This window comes from Corvus cornix, chromosome 13, assembly GCF_000738735.6.
Source record: "Corvus cornix cornix isolate S_Up_H32 chromosome 13, ASM73873v5, whole genome shotgun sequence".
Classification (NCBI taxonomy): Eukaryota; Metazoa; Chordata; class Aves; order Passeriformes; family Corvidae; genus Corvus; species Corvus cornix.
In genome coordinates this window covers 7,097,261-7,121,554 of record NC_046343.1, presented here as the reverse complement: position 1 = coordinate 7,121,554, position 24,294 = coordinate 7,097,261, and the positions used below count along the sequence as shown (strand labels likewise).

The 24,294-nt window shown below is 55.9% G+C and overlaps 1 protein-coding gene across 1 annotated transcript in view; it reads right to left on the bottom strand.

The window, feature by feature from the left end:
• Window positions 1-17,683, bottom strand: part of PDGFRB (platelet derived growth factor receptor beta) — a 28,256-nt gene extending 10,573 nt beyond the window's left edge. The window contains exons 1-8 of the mRNA XM_010399761.4: window positions 17,145-17,683; window positions 4,063-4,139; window positions 2,703-2,999; window positions 1,996-2,265; window positions 1,593-1,720; window positions 1,112-1,286; window positions 335-527; window positions 18-133 (exon numbers count right to left, since the gene is read on the bottom strand). Of these exons, the coding sequence (XP_010398063.2) occupies window positions 18-133; window positions 335-527; window positions 1,112-1,286; window positions 1,593-1,720; window positions 1,996-2,265; window positions 2,703-2,999; window positions 4,063-4,111 (1,228 nt within the window). The 5' untranslated portion in view covers window positions 4,112-4,139; window positions 17,145-17,683. The remainder of the gene's footprint in view (window positions 1-17; window positions 134-334; window positions 528-1,111; window positions 1,287-1,592; window positions 1,721-1,995; window positions 2,266-2,702; window positions 3,000-4,062; window positions 4,140-17,144) is intronic.
• Window positions 17,684-24,294: the final 6,611 nt, after the last annotated feature.

The window sequence follows — 24,294 nt, the reverse complement described above, 5'->3', positions numbered from 1 at the left end:
TGCATGCCCAGACTCACCATTTATCTGCAGATGGAAGGAGAGCTCCTGCTCATCATCTTCATTGGAAGCCCGAATGGTGTAAAATCCTCCTTCTTCCTGCTTCACCCGTACCAGCACCAGAGCTGTCTGGTACCTGAGGGAGACAGTCACAGACTGAAGGCTGTGGGAAGGTACCTGGGGACTGATAATGCTTGGAGACAGCAGCTCCCATCCACCTGAGGCTCGAAATCCACTCACAGAAAACCATTCAACCACCGTGTCCAGCCAGCAATTTGGAGATTGCTTTGTGAATTACCCCCTCTCTGCACCCTGGTGAGGAATGATGGGCCCATACCTGGTTTCTGACAGGTTCCTGCTGGTGATGGTGAACTCACTGCTGCTCTCCATGGTCAATGTCTTGTTGTTCTTCAACCACACAATGCTGGGTTGGGGATAAGCCTCCAGCTCCACCTGGATAGTGTGGCTCTTGTGGACCTCAGCGTACACTGTGCTGGGCACGTGGGTATGGAAGTGAACAAAGCCACGCTCTGAGAGGGCACAGGAGGAAGAGGGGAGTCAGAGAGGGAAACAACCCTGTGCCCGGCCCTTTGGATAAATATGGATCTGGAACAAAACTCTCTGAATGACCAGAAGTGGTGGGGCAGGTCCAGATCCATGCCTTGAGACCTCAGACTTGTGTCTGAGGAGAGTGTGGATGTAAAACCACACTGGAGTAGAGGAGCTCACAGGGCAGCATGTGGCTCTTATCTTGTGGAGATAACGGAGATGGGGCAGTTTCCCTCAAATTACATGAAAGAAGGTCAGATGCAGATGAAAGACAATCTGTCTTCACGTCCCCTTGGCACTGCACAGTGCAGAAGAGCTCTTACCCATACCCTCAAGAGTGTTAAAGAGTCACAAAGGCCATGATGGGAGATTTGGGATGTTTTGAAGCCAAGAAGCGGCAGGGGTGACATGGGGTAAGGTTTAGCTCATTGTAATGGTTACTTAGAGCAGAAGTGAGGAGGGGAGAGAGCTGGAGGCTGTGAGAGAGGAGAGGGGGTCACTCTGGGACATCCTGCCTGGATGCCCACATTGTTTGCTGGCTTTGGGTGTGTGGCGAGCAACGCACCGATCACTTGGACGGTGATGTCTTTCAGGTCTGTTTTCTCATGGTAGCCCTCGGAGACATTGCAGACATAGGTGCCACCGTCCTCCAGCTCTGCATTCTGGATGATGAGGATGGAGCGGATCTCATGAGTGGATCCAGGCAGGAAGTCAGTCACGGGCTCCACAGCCTCCCCTGCCTGCAAAATGGGCACGGGAGACATGGTCTGAGGAGCCATGAACATGTTCTGCCATTGGGCTCACAGGGAGGGGAGAGAAAGTGGTAGAGGACCCCAGTTTGGCTGCCACAGGGCCAGGGAACATGCACCAATCAGAGGCCCCTGAGACAGACAGTCTTAATCCAAGGATATCCCGGTCAAGCTTCCCTGTGTGGCAGCAGCAGCATCCCATAACTTTTGCCATGGGATATTGCTGAGTGATTGCCGTGGCACTTCTGGGTGAAGGCTGGAGCTGCTGCCCAGAGCCTGTGGATGTGGAGCACTCACCTGTTTGCGGGGATAATCCCAGTTGAAGTTGACCAGCTCGTTGCCGCTCACGGTGCACATCACGGTGATGTTTTCTCCCTGGCGCACCATGGTCTGCACCGCGCTGATGGAGACGTTCACAGATGACACTGTGGGAAAGGTGGACGAAAGGAATGAATTATGAAGGGATAAGTGGGCACCCAGTCCATTTGTCTTGGGTGGACTGGTCCAGTGGAAACTGTCTTCCCTGAGGGATGGAGCTGACTTGTAGGCAGAACCTACTCTCTAATAGAGACAGGACTAAATCCAGCCTCCAAAGTGATCATCACAGAGGAGATGGGGGAGAGCTTTGCTGTCCCCTGCCATTGCCCTGAAGAAACAGCCACAGCAGGTGCACAGGTGTGCTGAGATAATGTCAGCTCACCCTGGATCCTGTAGACATAAAAAGTGTCTGAATCCACCTCCTGGTCATCCACGAATGTCCGGCAGAAATAGCTCTTATCCTCAAAGAAGCCTTTGAATCCCTGTTGTGGATCATATGTAGCTGGGATGGGGTTCTCCACCTTCTTCTCATAGAGGGTGACCTGCATCTGTGGGTTGGTCACACGACATGGGATGACAGCCTCTGTGTAGCCCGTCATGAAGATGAAGAGCTCTTCAGAGGTGGCTACGGGGAGGAAAACCAAGGAGGGATCTGTGGGAGAGAGGGAACATTGGTTAGAGAAAGCTGCTTGAAGCTTAAGCAGGGCTGCTCTGTGCTCCTCCGGGAATACTCCAACACAGGGCCCTGACTCCATATTAGCAGGATGCTTCTTCCCACACTTCTCTTGGGAAAGTAGAGCTGCATGTTGTGTGCTTGTCAAACCTCTCCTGGAAGGGTGAGAGAAACCCAGCACTACCAAGCACCACTGCTCCCCCACCACTTGTCCCAGCACACCACACTCTCTCTCCATGAGCTGGCACACCAGAGAATGCCACAGCCAGAGAGACCTACCATAAGGGCTCTTCTGCTGTTGGAAGAGGGATTTGGGAAGGCCAGGTGCTTGGAAACAGAACAATAAGTCAAAGCCCTCTTTCTCCTAGTTGCTAAACCCTGTGGAAACCCACAGGCAAGGACATGCTGTCCCCTACCTGGAACGTAGATGTACAGGGTTTTCCTGTCCGCTGGCTCTGGAGCCTGCTCAGGGCTGTAGGTGCACGTGTACTCCCCAGTGTGATGGCCTGTCACGTTCCTGAGGGTGAGATTGCTGACGAAGACACCGTCCCTGTGCTCCAGCGAGGCAGCAAGGGGCTGCCCCTCACGTTCCCAGACCAGCTCTCTGTCCCCGTAGCACAGGAGGGAGAAGCTGCTGTGGAGGCTGAGGACAAGCTCAGTGTCTCTGGGTTCGATGTGCAGCTTGCTGTCCCCAAATGTTACCTGCAGCATACCTGAGAGAGGAGTGACATGAGACCAGATTGGATTCCTCCAAAATTCACAGAGAAGCACACTGGAGCACCACCTCATGGCAGTGTGTTTGCTTTGTAGTGTCAGTCCTTACACTGAAAAATAACTTTACACTGAAAAAACCCTGGAATTGCCTTCCCTAGTGTAATCACCACTGACAAACCCACACTCTCCTCAGAAATGTCCTGCCAGCCCACACCTTGGTGGGTCACCCTTCATTCCCTGTACCTCCTGCAACCCTCACTGGAGAGCAAATCAGACATCACAGGATTTAGCAGTGTTCAATGCAGCCCATGATGTCTGTGGCAATATTAGGTGGAGAACCCTCAGGGAGGATAGGAGGCAATTCCCTGCTCTTCTGGCTGCCTGTCCACGCGGACAGTGTCAGACAGGACACAGACTAGGCTGAAACAATGTCAGTTTACAAGAAAGTGACAAAGGAATGGAAGCAAAACCTTGCAGGAAATCCTTTGGAAGCAATAGAGCAGGCAAGGTCTTCCTGAATGGCTCCCCGTGCCTCTCCCAGCTTCCTTGCTCCACCATTTGTCCAGATGTCCCAGTGGGGCTGTGACATGTGCTCCTCCCTGGTGTTCCCACAGGTGGGCAGGACAGCTGGGGACAGCAGCAATGCTGTGAACAGCCCAGGTGCAGCCAGGAGCTCTACTGCCTTGCTGTGGGGAGTTGTTGGATATATGGGATCTGACCAAATCCTTTCTGCTGTGGGGTGTCCTGCTAATGTGGGTTCTTGGGTGTCTGCTAAGGAAGGTCTGAGCACACCTGGCAGTGCTGCCTATGGAAAGGTCTCCTTCTCCCACTGTGCTGTGCATTGCCATGAAGCAGGTGGGGACTTTACACCCACCCTGCCACAGGATTGAATCATCCCCTGGATGTGAGGCATTAGGAGGGATAGATGTGCCTGGAGCATGCTGTGCACCCCAGTGCTTCCCCATGGCACTGCCCCTTTCCTCCCCTTCACCCTGAGGTGAGCCCCCCAGGGCAGCATCCCAGTGCAGGGATCACACACCCCTGCCCAGCCACAGCACTCACCGGTGAGGATGAGGAGCCCGAGACACGTCTTGAGAGTGGGGCACAGCATGGTGGGCTCTGGGCTTGGTGTCTGAATCCTGTCAAGAGCAAAGTGATATGAGCACAGCACTCAGCAGAGGAGGGATCCCTCGGCTGTCCTGGGCAGGGGTCCCTGAGCCCCCACCCAAGTCCTGGCCTCACTTCTCCACCTCAGAAACCTTCCATCTCTCCCCAGTTCTCAGCCTTTCCCTCCTGGGGGGCTGGTGGCTCCCCCTCACGCTGGATCTGCACAAGGAGCAGTTTCTAAGGCATCTCCCACTGGTGAACAGGGATTTTGCTGGAGGCTCCAGCAGTTGTGTCAACTTTTGCTCATCTCTGCTGGAAACACCTCTCCCTGCTCTGCACAGCCCTACCTTCCTCCCTCCCTCTGCTTTACCAGTTGCCTTTTTTCCTTAGATTTTCTTCCCTCAGTCACAGTGAGATAAAACTTGCTAGAAAACAGATCCCACTCCAACCCTCCCACATTGTTTGCTCCTTCCAATGAAATAAAAGCAGCCTTGTCATGGCACTTGGTTGCTGCCTGGGGTTAAACCACAACAAGCCTGAAGAAACTCCACCAAAAATCAGTTTCTTGTATTTAACTTTTAAATACATAAATTTAAGAGAACATCTAAGATTTTTTTTGCTGTTGTTTAAAATCCTTCTAATCAACATTTCTCAAGAAATCTTTTCCACAGAGCTTTTTCAGCCTTCCCTGGTGCAAACCAAGAGCCAAAAGAGATGAGGCCAGAGATCCCTAGGAGCAGGGGTCTGACTCCTGTGTATTGGGGTGACAGGTACCCCTCCCCATGGCGCCTGCAGGGATGGGAATGAGTATTTCTGAAAAGCAAAATCAACAGACTGACAAGGGAAAGAGAAAGGGGAAAGGCTTTCTCTGTGCCTGGGCAAAGCCTGGGGGAAATGAATTCACTGGGGAACTTGGGGATGCTCCTGCATGGAGCTGAACCTCACGGCTCAGCCACGCTGCAACCCAGGGCTGAGCTCCTGCCCTGCCGCTGGGCCACCTCCCAGGGCAGACCCCGAGGAGAAGCCACCCGTGATGCCAGCGGTGCTCTGGGGAGCTCTTGCCAGGCTCAAGGAGGGCTAGTGGAAATCTGGAATTGCTGACCCGGCCCCAGGCACCGTCTCTTACTGAGCTGTCGGCTGCCTCTCGGCCCTGGAGTGGCCTCCCGGTCTGCTTGATGTTAAGGAGGAAATGGTTTTTAAATGACGTGCGCTTGTCAGATGTTTTTATTATTCTCTTGCTTTGGCTCAACAAAAATTTGATCTACCACAAATCCTTCCAGGTCTCCAACTTATTCAGCAGCGTCCCTCTCCCTCCTCCTGAAAAAACTCTACGACTCTTTCTCTCTCTGCGTTTGCCAGAGGGGATAAGAGCACTTAGGGCAAGAGCTGGGGGTGGGTAGGATGAAAGGACCGAGGTGAAATTCAGCCTGTAAATGAATGTGACCTCCCTGCACCCACCCTCAGAGAGCACCGAGCTGCAGAAGAGAGGAGGATGGACAATCTAATCTCTGCCCCCCGAGGCAGTGCCATGAGAACAATTACTTTCGTTTCCCCGTTCTCCTTTGCAGAGGTGTGTGATTCATCCATTATTCAATGTTCAAAGTTGTAAGGACAACTGGGATCCTCTCCTTTCACCCCTCCCTGCCTGCATGCCCAAGCCAGGTTGTATTCACCACCCCAACCCCCCAGATACCTGCCTGTAAGCAGCTAAGATCCTCCCGAGCTCATGCCCAGCTTTTATCTGCCTGTCCAGCTCCATGGCTGCCACTGCCAGTCCTGCTGCAGGCGAGATCTTGGCTTCCTGTCCCCACACAGACAGGAGTGATCACTCCAGCAGCGATCTCTGCAGGATCACTGATGGGCAAACCCCTGCCCTGCCGGATCAGGGAGCCGGGCACGGGTGTGTGCTGGCGCTGGGCGAGCAGGGGTGCTGCTCCAGCGAGCAGCAAGAGCCCCACAGCCTCCGCCTGCTGCCTCTGGCCGCCTCCGCTGTGTTCCTAGCTGGTTTTAATAAAGCTGCTGGTTTTGCAGAAAGGCATTTCTCTTGGAGATGCTTCCCAAGCAGAGTGGGAGGGTGGCAACGTCTCGCAAAGAGTGGTGACCTCTCCCTTGTTTGTCTGCTCCGGCCGGAGCAAGAGGCATGCTCAGAGACGCCGGGTGAGCTCTGCCCGTCCTGCGGGAGGCAGAGGGACGAGCCTTTCTCTCGCTGTCACGGGGATGCGTGTGCTTGCACATGTGGGTGCACACAGGCGTTTCACAAGGGATGCAAATGCACCCAGCTCGCTGCCAGCCTTGAGAGCACTCGTTCCTCTCCTCAATCCCAGCTTTTGTTCTTAGCAGGAACTGTAAGTGCCATTAAGAGTGCCAGACAAGGAGGAGCAACCCCACTCAGTGATCCAAAAGCAGGCACACAGATGTTATCCCAACCAGGGACCCAAACACAAGCACCTACACGATGCTCAGCTGCCTTGGGTGGTCTCTTCCCACCCCTATGGGTTAGCAGGGTGCCACAGGCCCCTCAGACTCCTACATCCTTCCCAGAGGCCAGGACCTGAGTATTTTCAAGCCATGAGACCCTTCGCCTTCACCCATCTGGGCACAGTCATGGAGGCTGGGGAGCTCCTGCAGCAATGCCACGTCCAGCACCCTTCACTCAGCCCTGCAGCTCCATGGCAGCCTCCCACCTCACAGCCACCAAGGTGCTGTCCCAGCTCTCCATCCCCATGTTATACCCCTCACCATCCTTCCCTCCCCTCCAGCACTGGTACAGACCTTCTCTCTGCCCCTCTCCAGCTCTGCAATGTGAAGGCAAACCAGTCCTGGCCAGGCAGAGCTTTTCTCTTGAGCCGCACTGTTTATTATTCTAAAGGAGGAATTTGGCTGGGAGAGGAGACAGGAGGTCGGCTGGCTCTCAGGGCAGCCGCGCTGGCTGGGTGACACAGCCCCACAGCACATTCAGCCCCACATGCCTGTGGGGTGGCTGTGCTCCCCAGGGGCTCGGGTCCTGGGGGAGCTCAGGTCCCGGGGGTCACGCTGGGGCTTGGCCAAGAGCCGTGGGGGAGGCTGGTCCCCGACAGTCAGCACGTCCCTGCTCGCCCCCGCACTACGCCCAGCGAGGCCGGAGCCGGGCACTGCTGGACTGAGAGGTCTGGGAGGGTTTGGAGTCCAAACAAGACACAGATACAGGCAACTGTCCCTGACTGGTGACACAGACACTGCCTGTCCTTATCTCCCCTCTGTAATCACACCAGCCTGGCCGAGCAGAGAGCGGAGTTTGCAGCAGAGATGAGGAGAGCTGAGCCAACCCTGGGGCTGCTGGCTTTCCCAGCTGGCAAGGGAAAGCGTCCCATGGCTGGCTGAGGTCAGGCACCGCTGGAATGCTGTTTGAGCATCTCTAGCCTTGTGCTCTTGCAGGGGGTTTCTGGGGGATGGAATAAAAGGGGTCACCCCACCATGCCAGAGCAGCCGCAGCAGTGAGCACAGGGCTCTGACGGCCTGTGATCCCACAGACAGGACACAGGCGAGAGGGCCAGAGCAGAGGTCAAACAGCACGGCCAGGGCCACAGCTGCGCCAGGACCAGGATTCAAGTCTCATGATTCCCCATCTCATGACTACACAGTTTTTCCAGAGCAGCCCACTCCCACTTCTCCTGCATCCCAAATCTGATGACAGCTGAGCTTTCTCCTCCACCTCCTCTCCCACTCCCTCGTTCGAGCAGCCGGGGACTGATGCCTCTGTGGCTGATGAACTTGGACAGGAGTTTCTGCAGCAGGAGCAGGGCAACGCCCAGGGTTTTGGATACGAGGAAAAGCTGTATCCAGCCTCTACTGGGGATGGTACCACCTTAATTTAGGGAGCCACCTCTACCACTCCTTGCACCTCAGAATGCCTTGCTAAGCAGCTCCAGCATCACCAAACCCTACTGATTCATTAACATTCCCCCACTCCAGACCTCCCTCTTCTTTAAGAATGCTAGTAAGCCTAAGATGCCTTTGCTAATACCCAAAATATGCTGTGTGGGTTCAGTCTTCACTATTTTTGGGTAACAAGGCAAGAATTTCCTCTGACTTTGCTCTGTGTGCCCTGCCACACCTCTGAGCCCCCTTCCCTCTGCGCTTGCTCCCTGAGTGTCTCCCAGCATCCTGACAGAACACACATGGCAGCCACTGCTGGCACAGACACTGCATGGCACTGCCTGTCCCCAAGCACGCATCATGTGGGACAGGGCCATTTCCAGCCCTGTAAATGTTGTAAACCATGGGAGAGGATGGGTTAGGAACTCCAAGGATGTCCTTCCAGTCCACTGCCCTCCTCCCCAGCATGCCTAGACCATGTTTCTTGCCTCTCCACAACCAGTGCCCTGTGCAGAACCAGTGTGTGTGGGGGGGTCCCACAAGCACCCCCAGAGCTGTGGGAGCTGAGAACCAGCCTGCAGAGTTGGTGCACAGGGAAGGGGATGGCTCAGCATGCTGGGGAGGGGGAGAACAGCCACAGCTGCCCGGGCAGCTGCCTTGGCAGGAGCTCTGGTCCCTACAGACCATTAGTCACCAGTAAGAGGATGCGCTGTTTGCTGGAAATCAGGGTGAACAGCCCCCTCTCAGCAAATTCTATTTGTATTTCCAGGGGCAATTCCTGCATCCATTGCCCCACATTGCTCTTCTCTCTGGCCATGCTCTCCTTGCCCTCATGGCTGCTCCTGTGCTGTTGGGCAGAGGTGCTGGATGCTGGCCCTGCCTGCGAGGGCACCTCGCCTGATCGGGAAGGAGCTCTCACACAGCCGCCAATCCTTTCCCTTTCTCTGGATTTCTATTTCTAGCCCCTTTTCTAGCAGGGCTGTGCTTCCAGGCACTCCCACAATGCTCAATGGCCCTGCTGCCCTGCCAAGCAGGCAAGGGACATCTGGTGCAAATTAGTGGGAAGTCAAATATACTTTATTTCTTCTTTGTCTAAGCGCATCTGAGTCATTAAGTGAGATCATGGGTGCCCATATACAATAAAAATTTCCCCGTATGGATCCCATGATCAATACTGCTCGCAGCCAGGGAGCAAAGGCTTTCCTGGCAGGGGGAGGGGGACACCACCCCCCGCTTTTGAAGGGAAAAGGCTCCCTGAGCAAAGGCTGGTGACCCCTGAAACCCAAACCTTGCTTGTCCGGCAGTGAAACTTCTTGGCTTGTCCTGTTTTCCTCTGCCACCCTCCCTCTGGCCTCTGCAACTGCTTCTTTCCCACCCTTTAATCTAAATAAAACTGAGTGGTTGTTTTTTTTTTTTTTCCCTTGGCTAGAATTGTCCGGAGTTACAACATCTCTCCTCTGGGGTCCCTCAGCTCCCATGACACCGTGTTTACTCACAGGCCAGATTATCATCACAGAGCCCTTTTTCTTTTTCCCAGCAAAAGGCTAGAATTGGGCAGGGCACACACATGGGGAGCCTGTCATCCCAAAGCCCATAAACGGCTGCTGATAAAACACAGAGGTAGGAAATCCGAAACCAGACTGAGGAGCAGCAGGGCTGGGGAGTCCCTGTGCCCCACAGACCATCCCTGCCCCGGGATGAACACCTGGGGGCAAAACCCTCCTCACCTGGTCTAAGGGGGCCCTGAGGCTTTATCCAGACACTGTGAGACCGGGGAATGCTGAGAGCCCTGGGTACCTGCTGGCAATGTGCTGGATCTGGGGGTGTTTCAGTCTGGGAGAGGTGAAGTTTTGCAAGCACAGGCAGTGTCACTTATGCCAGAACCCTCTGAGTGGTTTTGTGAGAGCTCCTTGGCTGTGAAGATGTGACTAAAGCCACAGCCTTGGTATGGACTGAGCTCTCTAGGAGATGGGAAAAGCATGGGCAGATGCCACCTCTGGGGATGAGCTGAGGGACGAGCCCAGGGACACTGTGCCCACAGGAGGGGATGGTTCTCCTACTGACCTCTGGGGCAGGGAGCAGATCTGACACTACCAAAGCCCCTGCCCAGGACCCCAGATTCTGGTCCCCAGCCTCAGAGGCACCTGGAGAAGGTGGTTGTGTGGTCATGAGGGTCCTGCAGTAGATGTCAGCACATGAGGTGGCACACCCAGCCTCCTCCTGGCCAGCCTGCCACAGGCTTTGACAGCACCTGACAGAAAGCTGAAAATGAGGACTGTGACCCTGAAGCAGGGGGAGGGAGACTGCCAAGGAGGATGACAAGTCCACACTGAGCCCCAGCAGTGTGATTCAGCTGCCCGGGAGTCAGCCATGTGAGGAATGGGGTGGGCAGGCGAGCCCCACGCAGCCCTGTCTGACCACAGCCATCCTCCCTCTCTGAGTGAGGGGGGACCACAACGTCCCCACACAGAATCCAGCAAATCTCCAGCCCTGGGCTCTCCACAACACGTCCCTGTGAGGAGCCAGCACAGAGGGACGTGGGACCAGGGCAAGCCCTGCACTCTCACCCATATCCCCTCCTCTTTCCCCCTCTGTTTTAAGCCCATGGGAGATGGAGGAAATGAGTGACCCATTTAGTGCAAGTTCAGAATAAAAAGAAACATCTGTTTGGAGAGGTGCCAGTGTTATAAATAATTCCCCAGCCCCGAGTGATGGTATCCATGGCCCTTTCGGCTGCGCATGCTCCCCGGCTTCCGCTTTCGGAGGAAAGGCCAGACCCTGGGGGCTGCTCCCCGGAGCCTGCAAGCTTGGCCCAGACTGTGGGAAAACCCTGGGCGAGGACCAGGGTTCACCTGGGCCTGGGGAAGGAGGGAGGGGGTGTCGGGAGGAATGGCTGCCACATGCTGGGCAATGCCCAGCTGTCCCTTGCTGCATCCCCGGCTTCTCGCCCTGGTCAAATCCTGCCCACCTTGATCTCCCTAGGGCAGAAAGTGTGTGCCAGGGCCATGGTGGTTCTGGGACTGGTCTGGGGTGGTGCTGGAGGCTGGCCAGCATTTTGGAGCACAGCCCTAAGTCTGGCATTGTGCACGTCTGGGGATGCTCATGCCAGGTGTGGGGAGCAGCCCTGTGCAGACTCAGGACTCACCCCTTGTAGTGCAGTGACCCCCCTAGGGAGGTACAAATGTGCCCCTTGGGAGCATTTCAGCCCTTCCCAGTGCTCTCGTCCAACAGGATGCTCTAAATGATCGAACACAGCCCAGCCAGGGCTGTCCATGACTGTCCCCTAACTTCTCCATTACCCCTGACAGCAAAGACATTTCTGGGAGAATACACCACACTGTTTCACAAGCATGTGAGCAATGTCAATTATGAACATGGCTGCAGGGCACCCAAACTACAGTGCAGGACCCACACAGCTCTCTGTGCATCCCACTGGCCCCTCCAACCGGGTAGCAAAGCCTTGGGGCTGGCTGAGTGACTCAGGGTTCTCCTATCCCTCCACCCCAAACTGGCATATTTGGGGATCCCAGCTCCTGGGCATGTCAGACTGGATGGGGGTTGCCTGCCTTGAGCAGAGTCCATCTGCTTACCTGCTCCTTCTCCCCACCAGAGCAGAGAGTGAGGGAAGCAGGGGATATGGAACCAAGATCAGGCACCATCTTGGCTTCTTATCTATTGTCCTGGCATTCCCAGGGCTTTCCTCACTCTTGTTCCATGGCTGCCAGAAAGCCGTGTCTGCCTTCCTATGGTGATTCCAGGGAAGCACTCTGCTGATGTCTGCAGAGGGAGGAGAACAATCCACAGCACGTCAGCACCTCCATCACCTGCTCACCGCCACTGATCCAGGGTGGCTGCTCTGGTGGGGCCAGGGCTGGAGCCAAAGGTCCCAGCTGGCTCTAATTAACCACTAATAAGCTGTGAGGGGAGGGCAAGGGAGGCAGGATGAGAAGAAGAACCATCCTAAGTCCCAGTAGGATGTTGGGGTTTTGCAAAGCCTCAGGAGCTGGCAGAGTGTTGTGGTCTTACCAGTCCCACATCCCAGCAAAGGCTGAGCAACCTGATCCTCTTGTGAGCATTTCCCCGAGATCTGCGGAGGAGGAGATAATCTCTGTGGATGCATCAGCTCCTCTCAGCTGCCTCTGAGGGACCCGAGCTTAATTGCTTTGTTCTGGGGTTTTAGGCTCTCGTGGCTGGGATTAGGCACTCACCATCCCTGTGGTCAGGGCACCTCTTGCCTATCTGCAGGCACTGTGGCCAGGGTGGGAAAGGATGGGGCCAGCCAGTGCTGGGTGCAAAGGGCAGATGCTGCTTTCAGAGGGGGGCTATTTGTTTGGCCCTGTTGCTTCTGGATTTCTGAGAGGGAGCAGAATGCAACTTCTGGTGCAGCTCTTGGTGCCGTGGGCTGACTCTGCCCCCTCCTGCATAGGCTCATGTGTGGGGCAGGAAGACCAGGATGGTGGCACTCAGCACCAGGACTGCAGAGATGGATAACCTCCTCCTGCATGCTCTGGCCAGGCAGCATAAGCCATGCTTGCTAACCTGCATGCAGGGTTCTTTACAATTTCTCTCAGTCACAAAGCAGAAATCAGCTCCCCTCTGCACCCATGCTCTGCAAACAGCCCCTAACCCCAAAACCTGACAGAACCTCCAGAGGGGAAGCTGAGGCAGGACTTGGTAGCAACAGCTGCTAGCACCCCCTGCCCTCCCCCTGAGTGCTGCTTTAAAATGGGCACCGAGTCCTGCTCCTGAATCAGGCCATATTCTCCCAAACAGCTCCCAGGCTGGAGAAGGAAACTTGGCAGCTGCCTGTGGGGAGAGAGGAGGGGACCCCTCTCATGGTGCCTGCAGTGCTCGGCCCCGAGGAAAGCAGTGTTTCTGTTCTGCCACCATTTCTTGGCAAAGGCTGAAACCAAGGTGACTTCCAGCTTGGGAGAGGAGAATGAACTTGCAGAGTGCAGGGCTTGAAATGGTGTATTTTCTGCTGGCACCAGTTCAGACAAACCCACAAGCAAACATATTTTTTTGTATAAATAAGACAGTGTGTCTCGCCAGTTAAAGCAATTCAAACATGAATGTAGCAATTTAATTGGTGCCAATTGCTGGGTCTTGGTAGCATTAAGATTTCAGTCACAGACTCTTTTGCATGGTAGTTGGGCCGGAAGAGGGAAGGCAGAGGGCCTGGCAGGATGGGGCTGAGGAGCAGGATTGCCCATCTCCTGCTGCTTCAGGAGCAGCACCCCTGTGCTGCCCATGGGCACCTGCCAACCAGTTCCCTTCCACAGCAGAGAGAAGGTGCTCCATCTGTTTCCTGGTGAATTTCCAGGGTTTAACAATCAGTGCAGTGCCCTGATATGTCCCTGCATTCTCTAACCCTTCCCTGCTCCAGCTCCTGCACTCCACAGCTTCCTGCCAGCTCCATCACACCCTGGCTCTTACTGAGCCCAAGGAAGATGGGTGTTAGTGAATTGCTGGATGGATGAGCAGGTGCCCCTGCAGACGTGGCCTGCAGAGGATGAGTCCATCCATGGGTGCAGAACAAACACCACACACTGCACCACCCTGGCTGTCCTGACACCAGCCTTTTTGTGGGAGCTTTGTGAGCTCCCTGCTCCCTGCACAAGCTCTGCACACCAGGGTCCTCTGGTTCTGCAGGCTGGTGGTCGCAAGGGAAGGTTACACACACAGACCAGGGCATGGTAGAGCCTGGCGTGCACCCAGGGATGCTGGAAAGGCAGGGTGTGAGGGGCAGTACATCACTGTAGAGCTCCTGCTATCAGGCTGGGGGAAAATGGACCCATGGGACCCCCTTGCTCAGCACATGACCCATCCCAGCACCCCCTCATCTGCATCATGTGTCCCTGTCACAACTGGGTCTGCTCCGTGTTCCCCATGGTGCTGGGAACATGCTGCCCTTCCAGGAGGAGGCATCTCGGTGGCAGCAGAACAGGACAGAGGTGCGCTTAGCTTGGGAACCCTAATTAGGCAATGGGGGAGAGGAGGAGGGGAAACAACCACCCCTAAAACAAGCCTCGTTATGTCCAATTTGCCTGGTGGAGCGGAAGGAGCCTCCTGGAGCTGCTCCAGCCCCTCAGGAAACAATACCCAGTCTATACCCTCCCCCTGCAGCTCCTCTCCAGGGGATTTCTTTCCCTTGGTTAAAGTACAAACAAACAAACTCCACGAAGTGTTCAGCTCCAATCCTCCCTTGCAGGGATAGGATACATCCAGCCAACCCCGAGCCCACATGGTCCCCAGCTCCTTCCAGCTCTGGGTCAAAGGCAGCCCCAGTTGCCAGCGCTGGCAGCCGTGCTCCCACGGGATTCAGCCACCACACAGCTCCTCTGCTCCCTGCCCTTTGCCACTCCATCCCAGGAAGATGCTTTGCTGCAGCCTGACACTATGGACAGCATTGCAATCCCATCCCACTTCCCATCAGACACCAAGGCCAAAGGAACCTTGGGCACCAGGCAGAGAAGTCCCTGCCTGGAGCCTCTGACAGCAGCTGGTCCTTTGGCCAAAGCCACATCCAGCCAACACGGTCTCTTCTTGCATCGCATCACTCCCACAGCTAGGGAGCATTTCTTAGTCTCAGCTTTCCTCTGGTGTTCACTGAGACAATCCTGTCTTGCCCCAGTCCTGGAGATGGTCTCAGTGCTCTCCTCTCCCTGACTGTTGTTCTGAATGCCTTGGAAATCCTGTCACAGACCCGTCAAAAATGAGGGTGAAAGTGACCATGGTGTCATTGTCCTGTTGCTGCACCCATGTCTTCCCAGCCAGAGCTTTGCCTGACATGTCCTTTGAAACTTGTGAGGCTGAAGGAACTCAGCCTCCTGTCTTTAAGCCTGCAGATATTTTCCTAAAAGCTCTTTTCTCTCTGCGATGACCTGTGCATGAAGACTGCGTCAGCTTCCCACAACACCCAGTGACCAACAGGCCCCATCAACCCCTCTCCCAGTCCTTTGCAGCTTCTTCTGGACTTCTCACCATTCTCACTGCTGTCCCTGAGCCCCTCTACTCCATGTCCATCTCTGCTGAAGTACTCAGTGTCACTTGCTGGGGAGGACCCGCTCCCTTCACCCTGCCTCTCTGAGCTGCCTCCAGCCATGCACCTTTCAGCACATCCCTCAGGAAGAGCTTGGGTTTCCTGGAACCATGCTGCAATCTGGTGTGTGTCCACTACAGCCACTCTGGCTGGTTCTGGACTCTGCTGGAGCTCTTGGGATCCTCCCACACTCCCATGCACACCAGCTGCCCACCCAGCTTGGTGCCATCCCAGGGTGTAGGATGTACTTATCCACCTCCCACGTGGTTAAGGTAGGGATTGCAGAGGGCCAAGGCCAGGCCAGAGCCCTGCAGGAGCCCACAAGAAACGCCCAGGACTGTGGACAATAAGCCATGGCTAACTTCTCCCTGACTGCAGTACTGCAGCTGGCCATGCTTGTGTTCACACTGTGCTTTCCATTCAGACCACGGGCACCCCACACTCCCAGTCCTGTGCAGGGATGCAGGAGGTGATCCAGGGGCAGGGAATTGAGTGGCTGTTTTCCCCTCGCATGCTCCTTCCATGAGGACCCTCCATGCTCCTGAGCTGGAGGAAGGGACAGCTGGCTTTAGGCAGAGAGAAAAGCCCTTTGCGTGCTGCAATTGGGTTGCTGTGACTTGGTGCTTGTCCAAAACACTGATCCCTCCTGATGCACCGACTGATTTAGGGATACTTCCTGGGCTCAGGGACATTGCCCAGGGTTGGTGGCTGCCACAACCAGAGCACACCCAAGCTTGGGTGACATCCCTTCAAGGAGTGACTCCAAGCCTCATGTCAGACCCTGGCAAGGGCTGCCAACCCGGGCAGCTGCCTTGCAGCTCCCCCTCCAAGCCAGCCTGGCCTGTGTCCTCTGCCAGGCAGAGCCATGTCCTTGACACTGGCTCATGGTGACCACATGAAACTCACTCTTTTCCGGAGAGCATGGGAGGCACAGGCACCTTGTCCTGCAGGGTGCTGAGTGGGAAATGACCCTCCCACCCATCCCTCAATGGCCCCTGGGAAGCACTGGGTCTCAACGTTGCTAGTCCTTGTCATCAGTGGGAGACCCTCTGAAAAGATTTGGGAATGCCAAGCCTCTGCCAACACAGGCTTTGCGCACCAGACCAACTACTTTAAGCTGTTTACCCAAGGCTTTATCATAAACCCCACTTGCTCTGGGACCAGGATGGAGGAGCACAACATCCCTTTCCACCACAAATCCTTCTTTGAATGACTCCCAACTGGCAGGTGAGTGCAGGAGCTGGGTACTCTGAGCCCACAGTGGCACCACAGTGAGCACAGTTAGCCCCGCAGGTCATGCTAACCCCTGTCCCTGGGCTGTCAGAGCTTCACTCCAGGTCAGCTCTGTCCTGTTCAAGGCCCTCAGCTCCTGTGCTTTTGGGATAGCAGAGTAGTTGCCCCCATCCATGCCTAGTAGGGTTTTACCAAGCTCTGCCCTTTCCAATACCCAGCACACCCAGGCACAGACCCTGGGCAGGGCTTGCAGACGTCCCTCTCCATGGTGCACAGGCACAGGAGCCCCACCGCAGCCACAGACTGAGGTCCAAGGACATTGTCCTGGAGCAATCTGCTTTTAGGGATGGCCATGGACATGTTTGGACAGGCTGACCCTGGGGCGACACTGCTCTGCCATGGGGGACACTCACGCCTCGGAAGGATGACAGGACATCTCGCTGTCAGGGGTGGTGGGCAGCCTCTCCCCCATGCACACTCCAGCCCTCCCACCCACCAGCCTGGAGAGCCAGGGCAAGCCCCTGATCCAGGGAGAAGCAGAGATCACCTGGGCCCTACTCCCACTGCAGTGGGGACCCCCCTTCCTTCCCTACAACCGCAGCATCCCGTTGGCTTCTCTCAGCTACCTGGGTCCAGGACCTGGTGAGAGCTGGTGGAACGATTTTTCCCATGGGATGCCACAGAATTCAGCTGCTTTCCACCAAACACCGTCTCCCCAGAGCTCGGGGGAGCGTATTGGGCTGCCAACCTCTTGGAGGGGGGCAAAGCCAGCTCCAGAGCAACCGGGCTGGCTCAGGGACAGGGTCCCTTGAGACTGTAGCAGCTCCAATACGATGTTTGCCATGCGGACAGCCAGAGCTGAGCAGGAGGGCGAGTCAGCCCCCGGGTGGGCGACACGAGAGCTTACCTTGGGCAGGGTCCCACCGGCCGAGTGCCTGCGCCGCACGTCCCACCGGCGAAGGCCGCCCCGAAATTCCTTCCTCTCTTCCTCCTCCGCACTCTCTATCTGCTGCCTGCTGAGGCTCTCTCTGCCCTCCCAGCCTTCCCCAGCTGGCAAGGCTTTTCCACTTAAAGGCGAAAGAGGGAGAGAAAGAAATGAAGTGGAGGGGAGGAGGGGAAAAAAAATAAAATAAAATCAAAAGGAGAGGCAAGGCTGTGCCAGGGCTGGGCTGCAGCCAAGCCCCTGCTCTACTCCTCTAGTGCACCTCAGCAGTGCCCTGTGCAACCCCCAGCCCAGCTGGGAGGGGGTCCAGCCTCCTCGGACCCGAGTGTGGAGCAAATCCCGGGGCCGAGGGATGTGCACGCGTGTGTGTGTGCGTGTATAAATAAAAGAGACCTCGGGAGGAGGAGAAGGGGGAGGCTGTTTCGCCAATGAGGAGAGGAGCTCCTCCGACTTCCTCCCTCCACCCTCTGTGGGGACCCTTTGCAGAGCAGAATTTGCGATTAACGCCCGGCGGACGAGCGTGATGCGTGAAAAAAAAAAAAAAAAATTTAAAAGGAGGAGAAGCCTTAGTGGCTGCAAGGAGAGGGGAGCTCTGCTGCGGGCTGCGATGGGGCGAGCGGTGAGGGCCCGGCTCACGGGGAACAAAAGGAGCCCGGACCAGCCCTGCTATCGCCTCCTTAAACCGGAGGGAAGGAGCTGCTCTCTCCCTGTGTCTGCTTTCAATTCTGGCCTTTTTCCCTGTTTTCTTTTTCTTTTATTTTCTTTCTCTTTTTTTCCCCTCAACCCCCCCCTCCCGTTTACTTTTTTTTTTTCCCCCTTTCTCAGGATATGAGGGGATGTTTAGAAAATCCACTGCCCACGCCAGCAGCTGACTCATGTTTTTATTAAAGAGGGCCTGTACTGAACTGACTCCGTGTGTTCCCCCCAGATGCCTCCCTGCGCTGTGCTGTGCCGGCACTGCAGCTCCTGGCCCCTGACCCCGACTGGCCGCTGCCCCTTGGGGACCACCAACGCACCCTTGCAACTCCTCTCTTTTGGAAAGGGGGGTAAAAGGTCTTCTGCAGCTGGGATGCTGCAGCAGAGGGTGGGTTTAGCTGGGGATTTGGGGTGTTGGGGCTGCCGAGGGCACAGAGCTGGGAGAGATGGCAGGAGTGATCACCTCAGCCGTGCCATCATCTCAGATGTGCTGCACCCCTCCTGCCCTGGGGGGCTGGAATCCAGGTAATGAACCAGCTTTAAATCCTCCCAGCATCTTAATGAGTTCAAATCGAATTTCTGAGAAACTTTCAGTAGGCAAAACATTACCATGTGTCCAGAGGGGATTTTTTTTTCAATTTGTTTTAGCACTGTAACAAGGGACAGGTGATCTTTGGATGAAAAGTGCCTTTTGACCCATCAGTTCTTGCCACCGTTTTCATCTTGGGGATGCTTAAGGGTGGTCAGGCATTGGAACAGGCTGCAAAGGGAAGTAGTGGAATCACCATCCCTGGAAATGTTCAAAAATGTCTGGAAGTGGCACTTGGGGACATGGTTTAGTGGTGACGATGGCAGTGGGGGGTTGGACTCGATGATCTTAGAGGTCTTTTTTAACCTTAACCATTCTGTGTTTCTCTCTGATCGAAACAAGAGAAAGTGCAAAACTGCACTGGCTATCCTGAAAAGACACGTGTCCATCTTTCTTTAATTTTCCTTTCTAAGAATAAAAAAGCTGTCCCCATAATGACAACACTGCTGAAATCTGTGTTTTTGCCTTTTTTTTTGCAAGGCAGGCTCATCCCCTCCTGCCATGCTAGCAAATGCCTGCACAATGACCACAGGGAATGATTCCTGGCTGGACCAGCCCAAGAGATTTGCTGTTTATCTCTCATTATCTTAATGTTTTCTTTGTATCTATGGAAAACCAAAGGGGAGGTGTTTATTCTGTGCAGCTGTGGAGGGTGAGGAGAGCCAGGCTGCAGCACCAGGCTATTCCTACGTGACCAGTAGGGCCACTCCTGGCACGGGGCTGGTGTGCCAGCTCCGTGCCTGGCAGCGCCTGGTACCTGGACAGGTGCAGGAGGGATGCAGCCCTGGCTCGGATGGATTCCCCTGACTCCAGACCTGGTGGTGGCCCTGTGTCAGGGGCCCTGTCAGCCCCCCTGGGCTGAGACATGCTGTTGTGCAGAAATGGAGCCAGCGAGCGTGAGAGCAGCTCGTGTGGGGGCCAGGCGGCACAGGGGACGTGCTGTGCACATGGCTCTTCCCAACACTTTTCCCAAGGGATGAAGATGTGTCTGGTGGGTCCATGTGTGGGGACATATGGGCTGCTGGGAATTGCTCAGCAGAGCTATTTCCTGGTGGTGTCCCCGCTCTGAGGACATGACTTCTCCAGACAGAGTGGGAGAGGGAGAAACTCACTGGCACAATCCTGCTGGGCCCCTTGCACTGGGGATGGGCTACCTGGGGTGAGCAGGGGGTGGAAAAGCTAACACAGACCATGCTTGAGGGCAGAGCATCCTGAGCCTGAAGTGGGACATATTCCCCCTTCTGTCCCTTGCAAACAGATGGCACCAATACCCACTCCAGGCTGGGACCAGGAAGAATCTGGCAAACAAAACCTCCCAGTCTGCAAAGGCCAGGATTCATTGTTTGGGGATGCTGAGAGAGCTCTGGGGAACCCAAAGCATCCCGGCAAGCACACGTCAGCCCACTCTGTACATCCCCAGGGAGCATCCACAGCCACATACTTTGTTTAGGAGCAGCACGCTGGGGTTACGGCAGCTCCTGGGAAAGGCCAGCTCAGAGGAAGCACCAAAGCCAGAGGAACTCGCTTGTGCAAGCGTGTGGGTGGAGGGCAGCAGCTCTGCTACTTTGGCCTCATCAGCCCTTCATTGCTCACCTCTATTTTTGGCGCCTGCACCCCCCTTCGTGGTGCTGCAGGACCCAGTGGTCCCCCTGGGGCTGGGACAGCTGCAGTGTGGGATGCCAGACCCCTCTCAGCTGAGATTTCTAGCCTCAGTAAGCATCACTAAGTCCTAATGGGGCCTTGGGGTCATGTAGTGCAGCATCTCTGGTGGGGCAATCAGCCATTGAGACAGGATATTCCAGGGGATTTGGTCTGCTCTGGTATCAACTGGATCAAAGCAGCTCTCCGAACTCCTGGCCCACCCCAGGCAGAGCTGGGACCACAGAGAAAAACCTATTCCCCATGCCTGACATAGAGAAGAGAGACCAGAGCCAGGTGACCCAAGACAATGGTGGAAACAGCCGTGCTGGAGTCCTCAACAGGTACCATGTGCCAGCAGGTGACAGGCAGGTATGGAAGAAGCAGCACATGTCGGCCTTCCCCACTTCTCTGAAGGTTTGATAGGGGCCAGATTTGCTCCAGCTTCAGATTTTCGGAGCCTCTATCAACTCACAAATCAGCCGAGGAATTTCAGCATCACTCTGAAGTGGTGTCAAGCCGCAGACCACAAGAGAGGGTGCCAGGGAGCACAGCACCACATCTGGGCAGCCCATCTGGCATGGCAGCTGCCAGCACTTGCCCCTGGCTGGATCCAGCTCTTGGGCCCTGCAGGGAGCTGCACCAAGGCTTCATCCAGCATCTCTAAAGCTCTGCCCTGGTGTCCAGAGGAGCCTGTACCCTGTGTGTGTGTGTGATCCTGCTTTGCCAGGATGGGTGACACCAGGGCCCAGGGAGGAAAGGGAGGCAAAAAGTGCTGGGTTTCTTCCAAAGTGACCGTATGCCCAAGCATAACATGATGGGGAGCATCCTGGGGAGTATCCTGCAGCATTCCCCAGCACTGGGAACACTGGCCATGGACACCACAGGGTGACAGCAGTGTCAGGAGGTAGCACTGGGCCATACGCACGTATGGTGCTGTGTCCCTATGGATGCTGGCCCCTTCCCTACATCCCCAGGGCTGGGACACTTGGAGGAGGCAGCAGCCAGCATGGAGGATGTTATCCTGCTGCCTTTCCCCACCTCAGGGCCTTTCCGACCCCATCCCACGCACTCTTCCTAACCCCCACCACGAACCTTGGTATTAAATGTGCTCGGCAGAGCCCCGGGAGGCAGCGACAGGCTCCTGGGTGAATACTAATAACGATGCCGGCCGCTCGACCCAGCCTTTCCCACACATCTGCAGCCACTTAATGTGGGAATCGTTAACCCTCTGCTTGCACAGTGCCTGAAACGCAGCAAAGGAGCGAAACCAGGATGCTCCCCACCAGTGCAGGGAGAATCACATCCCCACCCCACCAAGAGCAGGGCCCACACGTGCTGGGAAGTGATGAGGGATGCCAGCATGTGTCCCTGTCCCCAGTGCCCTCTTGAGGATATTCACAGGGTTTGTGGCATTTGCATTTGCCAAGAAAGCTGATCCAGATCCCAAAGAGGATCCGTGGCCCTGGATGGGGAGAGGGGAGCTGTACTGTGCACTGGTGGCACATCCATTGGGGCTATCCCGGTCCAGCACCCATCTCTCTGGGGACCAGCTCCTCAGACTCTCCTCAGCACAGGGACACAGGTGACAGCACAGGGGCGGTTCAGGCATCTGGGGAGAGCCAAAGGCCACACAGGAGCCTGCAGTGGGGCTGGTGGACATGAGGCAGGGGGTTTTCCTCTGCAAGAGGGTAGCACTAATGTCTCCATTGCCAGAGAGAGGGGTTACTCTCAGGGCATTCAGAAGCTGAGGAATGACCAAAAGGTGAAACCCTGGCTGGGCTGGGATGTGAGTGGGGCCATGCAGCTCTGGGATATGCTGGTCTGAAGCCACAGATTTGCCTTTGGGAGCAATAGGAGCTGGAGGGAGTGAAGTGAGGAAGGAGGCTGTGGGGGAAAAGGGGAGCAAGGGGGGACACCTACTTGACTCTCTGTGGGCATCTCCCTCTCCTGCAGAAACCACAGTGGGGTTCAGAGCAAGCTGGGGGACAAGTTAGGACTCAGTTTCCATATTGAATGCCTCCTCCATGGGAGCAGGAGGTGATGAGATGGTGTCCCTGCTCCATCTGAGGATAGTTGCGTGCAGCCTGGCCCTGGGGACCTCCCAGCCCTCCTCCTTCCAGGAGATGGCATCACTCGATCACAGATAGCAGCAGCGAGCCCCAGGGAGTGTTGAGGGAACCCTGACTGCTCTCCCTCTCCGCTGCATCTGCCTGGTTTCCACCAGGAATACCAGGTCTGAAGGACTAGGAGGAGGTCCCCAGGTTGGGTGTGTTTCTGGGGGTCTCTAGGATGGATGGAGGGGGTACTGCCACCTCCTCTCACCCAGCTGGGGACCCCCCAGGGGCTCTGTCAGTCCCTCATCTGCTCGTCCATGGGACCCCGGGGCAAGTGGCATCCTGGGGCACTGAGGGTCCCAATCAGCACCCTTCAGCCCCAGCTGAGCAGCCTGGAGAGCCCATGAAGGGCTCCTCACCTGGCTCTTCCCCAGCACAAACTTTGCCACCAGTAATAAACAGGTCAAAGAAAAGCAGAAGAGGGAAGTTATTGTTGGTGGATCTTTATGGCCCAATTGTCCTCCCCCGCCCCCTTCGCCCACACTGAGGGAGTTCACGCTCAGCTGTCAGCGGGCACCTGGCCATGCTGTGCCCTGCCAAGCCTGTCACCTGCTCCCCTGCAGAGGATGCAGCTGTGGGGTGCTGCCCCAGACCCCTGAGCCCTCCCACCCCCAGCAACTGCCTGAGTCCTTGGCTTTGGCTCCACAGGTTGGGAAAAGGTAAGGGGGGCCTGGGCTCCCTGTCACTGCCTGAAAGAAACAGCCAGTGGCAGGAATAACCCCAGAGCCTGAAGTGCAGCCACCCCTGGGATGGGACCCAGCAGCCACCTCTGTTGCTCTGTACCTCCCACCATCTGCTCAGGGGGAATTTTCTTTTCATCTTTTTTCTCCCAGTTCCTGAGCATCTTTGCTGATGGGAGGAAGAGGAGGAGTAACGTGGCTTTGGCTCTCTAGTTTGCACAAAGCCATGGCGGTACTGAGATCTTGGGAAAAATCCAGGATAGATGGGATTATACAGCACATCAAGCAATCTGAGCTGAGTGGTGAGCTGAGATCATCACTGGGTGGGACGGTCATGACAGTCACCTTTGTCACAAGGGAGGGGCCTGGGACAAGGCTGAGCAAGGGGTTGGGGACCCTGGGGGCCCAGAGGGGGTGCTGCAAAGTGCTCACATCTCCTGGTGCCTCTGGCCATGCCAGGTTTCAGGAGGCAGACTGCATGTGATGTCAGCTCTGGGGGTGATTTCCCATTGCTGGGGGTTTACCCTTCTCTGTCCTCCTAAACCAGACCCCTCACCTCCTACCCATCTCCCCTCCATCTCATCCTGGCACCCACCTCCTTGCAGGGTGTGGATGTAGCACAGGGGAATATGAGCACCCAGTTTCAGGTAGAACTGGGGCCAGAGCAATGGGATGAGGAGCTTGCAACTGACACAGAACACTGAGGGTCCAGAGCTCCGTGATGGAGGTTTTATCCCCTCCTCTCAATTTCATCCTTAATCTATTTGGGTTTTTTTCTGTTTCCTATTGTCAAATTCCAGGCTGTTTTGGTTCCAGGACGGTGAGGATCTGTCCTTGCCCTGCTCACTTTTCTAGAAGGGGAAGGGGCTGGTGCAGAGAAAAGGACAGAGGCGGCCTTGAGGAGGTGACAAAACACCCTCCTGAAGCCTCTGTGAACTCTGCTTCTGACTGGGGAGAAAAAGCCAGCCTGCAAATGACAACTGTGGCTGGGTGGTGGCCAGTGCAGCTGGAGTGTGACACCGGCGGGGAGGGGGACGTTGGTGGGGCCGAGGTTCCCGGCTGCCAGTGGTGGGGATTTCGTCCCCCTCTGGAGTGCAGGTGTGTCTGACCTGACAGGTGTGATCTCTGCTGGGGTGTTTGTGGCTGGCACCTCCCACCTTGCAGGCAGACAGGGCTTCACGAGGGTCTCCTTTCTGCTTGGTTTTCCTTACCACCAAACATATGGGGATGGTTTTGCTTTCTTAAGAGACAAAGCAGGTGAGAAACTCCTCTTGCTGCAGTGTCGTGAGCCCCTTGGAGATGTGTCAGCCCGGGTACTCGCAGCAGTGCCCATGGTGGGGGCATTCTCCCTGCACACAGGTTCTGCCCATCTCTCCTGCTCTCGAGGCTGGGCT